General features: G+C 45.3%; 1 protein-coding gene across 1 annotated transcript in view; it reads left to right on the top strand.

Annotated features, from left to right (window-relative positions):
- Positions 1-6,201: 6,201 nt before the first annotated feature.
- The window catches only part of IGSF11 (immunoglobulin superfamily, member 11), a gene marked incomplete at its 5' end in the record, with an annotated part of 5,196 nt that continues 142 nt past the window's right edge, over positions 6,202-11,255 (top strand). Inside the window, 6 exons of the mRNA XM_009072105.1 lie at positions 6,202-6,365; positions 7,562-7,769; positions 8,526-8,681; positions 9,675-9,797; positions 10,029-10,179; positions 10,939-11,254. Of these exons, the coding sequence (XP_009070353.1) occupies positions 6,202-6,365; positions 7,562-7,769; positions 8,526-8,681; positions 9,675-9,797; positions 10,029-10,179; positions 10,939-11,254 (1,118 nt within the window). The remainder of the gene's footprint in view (positions 6,366-7,561; positions 7,770-8,525; positions 8,682-9,674; positions 9,798-10,028; positions 10,180-10,938; position 11,255) is intronic.

The raw sequence follows: 11,255 nt of genomic DNA, 5'->3' as shown, positions 1-11,255 counted from the left end.
TATATATATATATAGTATATACCAAGCTGCAACTGGTGTACAAGTGTGAGCCACTTGTATACCATGTCCCTCAAACTGGGGCACAGAAGCAATCGCCCTACAAATGTCTGAACCAAAGTTTTCCTACTTGCTGTGAGCTGTCAGAAGGGCTATAGTGTGCTGAAGCCCTTCCTTCTTCTCCCCATTTGTCCCACTGTAATTGTTCCAAGGAGGTCTCTACACAGCATCCTTCCCAGGAAAGTTTGTGCTACAGGGCATTGGCCCCAGGATGCAGTCTACCATGGCAGTGTGCATCTGTCCCACATGCCTGCCCTGTAGAATGACGTTAGAGGCTGGAAGCTTTCCCATGGTAGAATTTCCTTAGTGAACTGGAAATCATTTGGTCTAGCTGGGCATAAACTCAGATCTGTGCTTCATTGGAGTGCTTAGTGATGCTGGTTCCACAAGCGGGGTGGAGTCTACTGCAAGCTGCCTCCAGATGCTAGGCTGGGTAAATACTGCTTTTAGTTAGATAGATTCTGAATTAGCAAGTATAGCACATTTAGAATGAAGTAGGATACACAGTCCCTGGTGAGAATGGGCAAGACCAGTATTCAAGCAGCTTGTAGTGCAGCTGTTTTGGGCACTGTCATATCATGCTGGATAGCTTCAATGTTATCAGTGCTTGCAACTGCAAGACAGGCTCCTTCAGGGGCTTTTCAATGGCTGCTGCACAAGCAGGTTCTGTGGCAGAAGTATTGCCTGCAGCTGTTACTGTCTCCTCCAGCTGTGAGTCACTCCTTCCTGGGCTGTAAGTTTTGCTAGTGCTCAGTGCTTTGAGTTGGCAACGTACCTCAGATCATTTGGGGTGGGAGACATTTCTCTTCTTTAGCACAGGAGGTAGCTTTAGTCCCATACTCAGAGATGTGAGGCAGGCCAAAGTTAGAGTGACTTGTGTTTTCCCTTCATCTCAGGAAAAAGACTGCTTTGCAGTTTCTCCCTCCATTGCCCACAGTTGCCAGATGGAACACTGCCTTTCTACCCTGCTCCTGAAACTTTTGTGTGGCCTCATCTTTGCCTCTCTAATGAGGGACCCAAAATGTCATACTGCCAAAGGTATCTTCCCCAGCATGTGGTAACAGGATTGCTAATTGTGCTGGGACAGGGGAGAGCCATTCCAGCTATTCCCTGGGTTTCAGAGGCAAGCTGATACAACTTGAAGCTTTATTCTCATTTTCCCCCTAGCCACACATATTTCTGCACATTTCCCCTTGAGGTCTGGAGATGCAGAATGCACACAGATGAGGGTTCTTTTCATCTCTTTCACACCTTCTTCCCTCCTTCCTCCCCAGCCATTTGCTTCCCCGGATTGTCAGCACTGCAGAGTGAACCTGTACCCTGGCCTCTGACTGAGTATCAGGAGTTTGCTGCTAGCAGGTGCCAACAGCTGCTGACTTACCAATAGTTCTAGAGGGTATTTGCAAAGTAGAGAACATCCTCCAGTAGGTGAGGCAGGGCAGGAACTTGACTTTCATGGTATGAATAACCCTCAAAAAAACCTTCTGTTTTTCTGTGGTCATGGGAGATGTACACTCTGAAGCTAAATACAGTGGGGGAAGACCCTCTCTCTGCATTATGTTACAACCCAGGCAGTGATACCCAGATAGCTTGCTGAGCATGGTTGCCTCTGAAAACCAGGTGCTGTGTGTGATCTAGCAGTAGAGGAGGACTTGTCCTTAGCACAATTTCAACAGCATGAAGTAAGCACAATGATTCTTGAAGGTGCAGTCTCTGAGGCCCTTGTGGTCTGCAACCATCTGACATCATGGTGATATGGACTGGTGATTGTGCAGCAGCTGTTCATGCTATAATCTGGCCTAGTGATGTGAAGTGATGGTGGTGGAAGTCCTTATTTCACTCATGGGGATGTTGGCCAAAGCAATTTGCTGGTCTTGCTGGTGATGTCTGGCAGAGAGGTGTGGCAGTGAGTGGGAGTTGGGAACATTTTATACCAATTTAGAATGAGCCAAAGTGCTAAAATGTGCCCACATCTTTCAGCTCCACAATATCTGGTATATTCTGAAGGCTCTGGGGCTTGAAACCCTTGTAGGGCAGCTAGCAAACATGTGAGAGCATCTGACTCCTCCTTATATCCAGCAAGGAGGCAAAATCTTGTTGTAGGACTGGGTCCTACATGCTTGTGTCAGGATGTATATGAACTACCTACATGGACTCCTTCATGGATGCAGGGGAGGGAGCTGAGTGTGCCACTTGGAAAGCATCACTGAACCATTGAAAATGGAATCAGAGCAATCTGTTGCCAGAATAATTACTTAGTCCTGAAAATATGAAGAAATTCTGAAATAGCCTTTTTAGCCAAAACATTGCTCTGCTGCCTGGTTCCCTGATAGGGGACAGAAAAATGGAACATCCGTTCTAATTAGTGATGGGAGCTTGCTGCTTCAGGATCAAAGGAGAATGCCGTTTGCTGAATCAAACTAAGATCAAAGTGTCCTATGTACAGGAACGCCCATTCTTCTTTCTGCTGACAGTGGTGTACCCTGCTCTTCCTCTGGGCATGTTGCTTATGGGCATGCTTAATTACTAAGTAAGGAGGAGGCTGTATATACAAGAGAGGGTGTAATGGCTATTGTAATCCAATTCCGAGAGACGATTTGGTGGTGATCGATTCTTTGTCTCTCAGAAGTCATTAAACTTCTGAATGCTGAGAAAATATCTGGATTGTGTAACTTTGCAGAAGGAGACCCTTTACAACATTCTTTGGTTGATTTTTCTGACCTCTTATGCGTGATTTGACTTAGTATGTGTGTGCATATATCTATATTTGCATTTATACCTACTCAGGGGAATTCAAGTCCTCATTCCTTAGGCTGCATTGAAAAATCCTTATCCCAATAGATATGCTAAATTTGAAATTTCTTCCTCCCTTTTTCTCTTGCCTCCCTCCTCTTGCATTAATGCAAAGTCACATTTTTGCACCTCCTAATTTTGAAATGTTTAAACATGTATCAGTTGGTTGAGTTTTCCTTCTAGATGTCTTTCTGGGCATACAGGTTTGTAAGTGTATGTGACTTTGTGTGCATCTGTCTGTGTTTTGGACCATGAATATTGGCGTTGAAGGATGCAGTCACGTAGATACTTGCATAGATGGACAAGTGCATGTGAAAATGCATTACATTTTCTAGTAGTCTTGAGATGCTGTAGCTTCTGAAGATGATTTAATCTTTGCTTTTTTGGCTGTCTCCCTGGGAGAGGAGTTGTGTTGCAGTACTGCCCCCCCAGTGCTGTGTTAACACACTGGCCTACCTCCCTGTTTATGCTGGTGGAAGAAGACTTTTCCTACATTTAGTCTCCTGACACTCCTGTCACCTTGTTTAAGCTTACTTGTCAGAAGTGGTTGTGCATGTTTTCCCCAGCTGTAGCTCTGCAGGTGCCACTTAGCTAACAAAATGAGTCCTTGTCTTTGAGTGCTGCCTGCCTTGTATACATCCCAGGCCAAAGAGCAGCTGATGGGCCCTGGGGTGCATGAGGCAAAGGTAAGTCTGAAGAGCTGGCTTGCCCATCGGTTTAACAAGACAGAGACAGGACAGTGTGGTGTGTGTAGGCATGCTGATCTTGCAGGCCACATTCAAAGCAGCTCCTCTTTGGCAAGAAATATGGGCAGAGACCTCAGCTCTTCCTTACTGCTCTCCCACTCCATGGCACTCAAGTTAAAAGTCATGCTGTGGTGCCTTGAAAGGGGAGGAGATGGGGGCTGTGGGGTGCTGCAGAATGAGAGTGGGGTAGTGCAAATGGAATGTGTGTTTTCTTTCCTTTTTTAAATTGTTCATAAGTAAATTGGGAAGTTCTCAAATGTATAGAAAATTATTTTTACAGCGAATAAATTATGTATATTCTATTCAAGTGTTTTTATTATTCTGCAGGATGTTTGCAATCAACTAATAATAAATATTAGGAGTAGCAAGAGGGTGATTAGGTATGAAATCTCATCATCTTGATGATTGAGTGATTGATGTAACTAACCCTGCAAGCAAACTGTAAAGTCTAAGTTTTTCAGTAAATTTACTGTTAGTGAATATTCATGCTTAAATATTACTTTTTTTCTGAATGACAAGAATTTGAATGTGTGGGTTTTTCTTGGAGGGGAAAATGGAAGGAATAAAGGATGGAGCGGAAGAACACATATTTCTGTTCCAAATCAGATGAGTAGTTTGCTTTCCTCTCGTGGAGAAAATTTCATTAAGTCTGTGCTGAACATGGCAGAAGAGCTTTCTGCACCAGGTTGGAGAAGTTGTTAATCCAATAAGTGTTCAAATCACTGTGACTCCCTGCACACTGTAGTTGTGGCAAGACAGCCTTCAAATTTAGGTCTGCAGAAAAGAAAATTCCTTGTCAGGGTCATATTCAGTAAGAGACATCTCCAAAGCTGACATAGATCACTTCTGGGCTTTGGGCTACTGCCACTGCCTGGCCAGCCATAAGGAAATGAGTCGTCCAAATCCATTCCCAGTCTATTGCTTACAGAGACAACTGGAAGGCAGATGCCTTGTAATAAAGGTGATGCTTATTACTGGCTTCTCAAGTCATTTACTTCCGCTTGCTGCTGACAGCCTTGCATAGCAGATTGATGGATTAAACTTTCACCAGCTGTTCCTCATCTAGCCACCTAATTCTCTGAGATGTCGGCGCCGGATATGAACTGTTTCCCTAGGAATTTCCAAAATGTTTAATATTTTTAAATATGTCCCAAGATTGTGAGGAAAGTCAGACTTAGGAATGGGGTTTTTTTCCACAAAGGAAGAAACTCCTGAGCTTCACTTGGAGAGATTAAAGTGGCATTTTGTCTGGCTCTGTTCTGAAGAATTTCTGAGGCTCCCTGAACTACTCTGGGCTTTGGAGGTGGGAGATATGGAGGAAGGAATGGAAGTTTGAAGGAGGTGGTTGAGTATTTGCAGTCCTGGGGTATTGCAGCTCCAGAGCAGTCAGTTCAAACCCTAGAACACACCAGAGGCTGTTCAGGGGCTAGAAATGTTGGATTTGTAGCATCTGAAGGTCAGCACTTCCTGCCTCTGAGTGCCCCATCACTACATTAGGTAATCTGGAAAGGATCTCAGCAGGCAAGCATGTGGGATACCACTCACCTTTTTCTCAGAAATTAGCCTGTTCAATTTCTTTTTAGTTCATATAGAAACCTATTCTCATGAAGCATTTCCCATTTGGCAAACTAGTGTCTCTTGGCAGAAAATTTGCTGGCAGCCCTTTCTGGAGTCAGCTAGAGAATAGGGTGGTCCACAGACTGCATCTGGGTGCTGCCAGTATTCTGATATTCCCTTGGTGCTTGAAAACTCCTTGCCGATGAGCTGTCATATAGACAGGTAGTTTTTGTAGTCAGTGTTTTGATTTTGCAGGCAAAAAGGGTTTAAAGAATTTTAATGCTACTTAAAATGGTGGTGTTGGCTAGTTTCATTTGACAAGATTTTGGCAGTGGGAAAAGAGGTGTTTCCCTGTGTGACTTGCAGTCTTGAAACTGCAGCCCTGAGCTGTTGCACTGTGAAACTGGGGCTTATCAAGCTTGGAACTCTGTCCAGCCTGTATGGAATGCAAGGAAGTAAATGGTGAAAATGTTGGAAAATGAATGATGAGATCCTCCATTATCAGTAGTCGTTTTTCACCAGTGAAATAGAAATGCCTGGACTGGAAAACATTTTGATTTTTAACCCTTGAAATTAAAAATATCACTAAAATGCTTCTGCTCATGCTGGAGTTTATGAGGTATAGAAGTGGGGAGAGAACCGTATTTCTCTCTTCTTACCCCTTGGTGAAAACTGCAGTTTCCTTTTCTGTTTCACTGAGGTTTGATATCATTAAGACTGATGGGTTTGAAAACATATTTCATTATCTCTTAGACACAGCTTGGCTGATCTTGTGGTTCTTTCCCCATTGCCAAAACAAGACCAGTTGTTTTCAGAAGTCCTGAAACAAGGGTGGTCTTACTATCTGCCTGTGAAAAAGGTCTACATGAGAGCAGCCTGATCTGTGAGGAAGGAATACAATTCTTTCTAACCTAAGTCTTTGGTAAGGTAGAGTTGTGTAACAACAGGATGCTGATGTCATAACCTGCAAGAGTATGGGGCCACCTGCAGTGCTTTGAACTGTGTCCTTCTCTGGAAATGCTTGAACTGTATGTTCTTCTCTTTCCAGGTCTGGTGTGTCCTCTGGAGGTGTCAGTCAGTTCCGGGAGTATCCAGGTTGCCCGAGGCCAGACAGCAGTATTGCCCTGTACCTTCACCACTAACGCTGCTCTCACTAACCTTAATGTCATCTGGATGGTCATTCCTCTTTCTAATGCCAACCAGCCTCAACAGGTAGGTCCTTTCTTACTGGAGCATGTATTTCTTTGAGGCTTTCCTGTTCTTCACCTTTTTCTGGATGGAGACTGTTTACAGTGATGAGTCTCTGATTGTCCCAGAACTTCATTGTCCCTTGTTTGCTGAACATAACCCCTGGATCTTACATGAATCTGATTTCTTCGATGCTTTGTTAAAAGATGCATATTGTGTCCTTGGCTGCTTTGACTGGATGTACAGCTGGGACAGGTGTATGTGACAGCGTACTGCTGTCCTGGAGTTCTGATGCTTTGCATGTTCAAAAGAGCATAGGAGATGTAATACAGTTTTTGGTGCACTAGACATTGAATTTGGAGGACCTGGGAGTAGCTGCAGGCTTAAACCTGTGAAATCTATGCAAAATGTACCGTAACACATAGCCTCTCATAGACTCATCACCCCTTTTACTTCCCTTCTTATTTTTTCACTGGCTGTTGCTTAGGCAAGTCCATTCTTAGGAATATTGGCAAATGAGAGTGTATCATGGTGGGCACAAGAATCATAACCTGGGATCTGCTGTTTTTTGCCCATGTACTCTGAGAGCAGAAGAATGCCATTTCTCTGAAATGTCTTGGGTCTTGGGTCACACTGCCCTCATCACATTTTATATTCAGTGTGAGAACCTGCACTGAAGAATACTTTCTCCTTGGGGACTTGGTCTGAGTACATTCTGACTGGTAGAGGCTGTGCAGGTTCAAAGGTTCCATTGCCTGTCATTCAGTTCATTCCAAAGATCTTCAGTAAGCAGTGTAAAATCATGGCAGAGTCTTACTGACTGAGACTCCAAATGATACTGTCCACTGGGCAGATGCTTTTCATCAAAGTATTCATTGACCTGCAGAGAGGTTTTGCTTCTGTACATCAATGTTGTCCAGATGCTTAATGACTATTACATGAAGTAGGGTGGTATTGCCAATCCAGCTATGCCAGAAGATCTGGGTGTCTTTCTGGTCTGTTACCTTTGTGAACATTTTTATTGCCATAAAATGGGCTACAGTGTGTGTTCCTCCTTTGGAAAAACAAACACCTCTGCTAGGATGTATATTGAGGTATGGTTATTTAGAGATCCTTTAGTTACTAGTCCTTTTGGCTTTGGAAGCCCATGTTTTGCTTGCTGTTCTTCCTTCTTGCTCAGCTCCTGCACAGTGTTGTTTGAGCCTTCCTTTTTTTTCCAGGTTATTCTCTACCAAGGGGGTCAGATCTTTGGTGGTGCACCTCAGTTCTATGGGCGAGTGGGGTTTGCTGTGACAATGCCAACCACCAGTGCCTCCATCTTCATCAACAACACTCAGCTCTCGGATACTGGCACATACCAGTGTTTGGTCAACAATCTTCCCGACCGGGGCGTCAGGAATATTGGAGTCATTGGACTTACTGTCTTGGGTGCGTTTATTGGTATTATGGGGGAGAGGGGAGGAACAGGGACAAGGGGATCCTCTGTGCATGATAATGCATCATAGCAGAGCAATAGCAGAGCCCATAGATATCTTGTGGCATGGGATGGACTGTCTTGTGGGTAACTGGAATTTTGTAGGGCACACAGGCTTTATATGCAAGTAGCATATGGTGAAGTTTTTGTGGTGACATTGTGATGCGGATTTGCAAAGGAGCATGAATAAAGTATGAGGGCATCCTGGAGAGCTGAAGGGACCACAAGAGTTTTGTGCATTGCAACAGGAGAAGAGAATGACTTTAGATCTTTGCTTCCTTTTCATGAAAGCAATTAGTTCTGGATGCTCCCTTTGATGTTAAATACTCCAGAGTGTGTGCCATTATAGGGCTATGAAAGCAAAACCCAACCACAGTACATTTTGTCTGCAGCTCTCTTGGCTCTCACCATCCTTGCTATCTCAAAGACAGAAACATTCACCTTTTCCTCTAGGGAGGGATCTAAGAAAACTGGGTCCTGTGAAAGTCAGCAGTAGTCTGTAACCTTGATGGGCTGGCGTGTCAGGAATCTTTGTGAATTGTCACCCCCCAAACCTTAATAGGTACTTGTCTGCTGCCTCAGTCTTGTTCCCTTGTCAGCTCATGCCAGTCTCCTCGCTTTCCCCAGCAGCACATGTCCAGAGTGAGCCTGCACTCCACTGTTTGGTCATATTTCCTGATGTGTTATCACCTTCCCCTCTTCTCTCGCAGTTCCTCCTTCTGCCCCGCTTTGCAGAATCCAGGGATCCCTGGACGTGGGCAGCGATATCACCCTGACCTGCAGCTCGGAAGAAGGCATCCCCCGGCCAACATACCTCTGGGAGAAACTGGACAATGTTCCCAAGTTGCCCCCAACTGCCACACAAGGTGCTCATTCTGTTGATTATCCTCTTATTTCCCAGGTGACAGCCTGGGCTTTCCTATGTCTGAGCTGCCAGAGGTTGAATGGCTCATTGAGCATCTGCTATCATTTGCATGGCCATTTTATTGGAACGAAGATTCCTAAAGCCCATGGTGGACTAGATAGCCTTCAGAGGCTACTTAAATTTTCATGGGTTTTTTCTTTTTGGTACAGAAACATGTTCCCCATTGAAGAGCAAGAACTGGGTTGAATGGGAGAGAGAGAAAGTGGTTGCTAGGTGTTGGCACGTGGTGGGAAATTTCAGCTGCTGACTCACCTGCATTTTAAATCAAGGTTCATAGAATGGAAACTGGGAGAACAGAGGCAAAATCATCCCGGGAAAATACTGCCAGCTTTTCACACTAAGGCCACTGTTCTCCAATAAATTACTGCCAGAGATGCTTTTCAGATGTGTGTAAAAGCAAGACTCTAATCAAACTGGTATTTCCCAGCCTCAAGTCCCATCCATATGACTAGGTGCCCTGATCACATAGTGATAGCTGTACTTTTGCCCTTTACCTTGCTGTATTTTAAGAATATGCAAGCTTTCAGTCTTATATAATTCAGGAACGAGGAAAATCGGCAGAGCAGAGGATGAGGTGCCCAGGGATGGAGAGCAGGGGCTCTGCAGAACAAGATTGAATTTAGCAGGTAGATCTGGGTATAGGTAATTTTGCATCTCTTTCTTCCCTGTTCTCGCACAACGCTGAGACTCCCAAGCTTTCATTTGCAGAAACTCATCTATAAGAAGAAAAAGAAACATCTAGTTTAAGCTCCTTAAGACCTAATCTTGTCTCTGTGTGTGTATGTGCACGCACAATGCTTCCATCTCAAGGTTATTTCCTAATTTATTTTCCTCTTAAGAGTCTCACACCAAAATTCTCTATTTGCTGGCTTTGCCTTTTCATGGTTTTCCTCAGGGGGGGAGGGATTTAAATGCTTCTTTTCTCTCTGACTAGACCAAGTCCAGGGCACTGTCACTCTCCGAAATATCAGCACTGTGTCCTCAGGTCTTTACCAATGTGTGGCTTCAAATGCCATTGGAACCAGCACTTGCCTTCTGGACCTGCAAGTCATTGCACGTAAGTATTTTGCCAGGGGAGGCTTGGCCACCTTCTTCTGTCTTGTGACAGTAAAGTGCATAACTATGTTTGCTGTGAGCCACCATGTGCCTCTCTATCAGAAGATAGCTGTGCCCTGGAATGGGAATGTTGCCTTTCCCCACTTCCAAGCCATGGTAGCTTCAAATGCTTATAGACAGCCACAGCCCATCCCTGATTTCTTCTCCATGCTCTGTTCAATCATCCCCACAGCCCATCCACGGAGTATCGGCCTGATTGCTGGAGCGGTGGCCACAGGTGCTGTTGTGCTCGTTGTTTGCATTGTGTTGGTGGCCGTGGCACTGTTCTACTGGAAAAATAAACACAAAGAAGAAGAAGAGGAGGAAATTCCCAATGAGATAAGGTAAAAGTCAGGGAAAGCTGGTGGCAGGGGACCTCTGATCACCCAGCAAAGGCTGCAGCTGACAGGAAGGGAATCAGAAATCTCATTGTTGCCCATCCTGGGTGTGTTTCCCAGAGTCAGGGGAAGATGTCAGCATATTTCCAGAGAATGGAGGGAGAAAAGGAAGAATGGCAAAAACAAATTTTGTTTTCTGTATCATCTTTAATGATAGCTTTGGCCTCATAGAATCACAGAGTGGTTTGGGTCGAAGGGACCTTTAAGATCATCTAGTTTCAACCCCTCTTCCAGTGACAGGGACAGGACTTTGACGCTCTGTAGAAGAGTGACATGGTGGGAATCCTGACCCACAATGCCAGTGATAGCTGGAAAGCCCTGGAGATACAGCTGTGATATTCTCTGGTGTTACGGTCAGAGGGTTTCCCTCTGGTAGCTTCCTGTAGCTCCCTTGAGGATCAGCTTCATTGATCATACAGTCATACTGACTGCCTGCAAAGTACTAGTGACTGTGGCAAACACTGCTTTTGTCCCCCTAGACACATGAGCATGGGTTGTTAGCCTCAGCAATAGGCACATGGAGAAATTACTCTGTACGGAGGTGGGTCCTGCAAAGAGGGATGAGCAAGCAGGGCAAGAAGCAATGGTGATTCACACTGGTGCTGTCCTTCACCTTGAAGTGATGATGTTGACCCCAGCACAGTGGTGGTGGTGGGAGTGTTGGGCAAGTGGGACAGAATAATCTATGCACCTTCTCCTTCCCAGGGAGGATGACCTGCCACCCAAATGCTCCTCCGCTGCAAAGACGTTCCATGCTGATGCATCCTCATCAGAGAATGACACCCTCACCTCCTCCAACACCTACAACAGCCGCTACTGGAATGACCCCAAAGCCAACCATGCCACAGACTCCTTCACCCGCTTCAGCAACAGCAACGATGCTCACCAGCCCCCCTTCTCCCGCTCAGGGAGCACCAGTGCCCGCCCCGTCTATGCCAACGGCGGCCACCCATCCCCGGCTCCCCCTAAGACTCTGGTGGTGACGGCCAGCACGGCGCCGTCCCCTCAGGAGGTGATCCGGA

This window comes from Acanthisitta chloris, unplaced genomic scaffold (assembly GCF_000695815.1).
Source record: "Acanthisitta chloris isolate BGI_N310 unplaced genomic scaffold, ASM69581v1 scaffold4243, whole genome shotgun sequence".
NCBI lineage: Eukaryota > Metazoa > Chordata > Aves > Passeriformes > Acanthisittidae > Acanthisitta > Acanthisitta chloris.
This window is presented reverse-complemented; position numbering and strand designations above follow the sequence as displayed.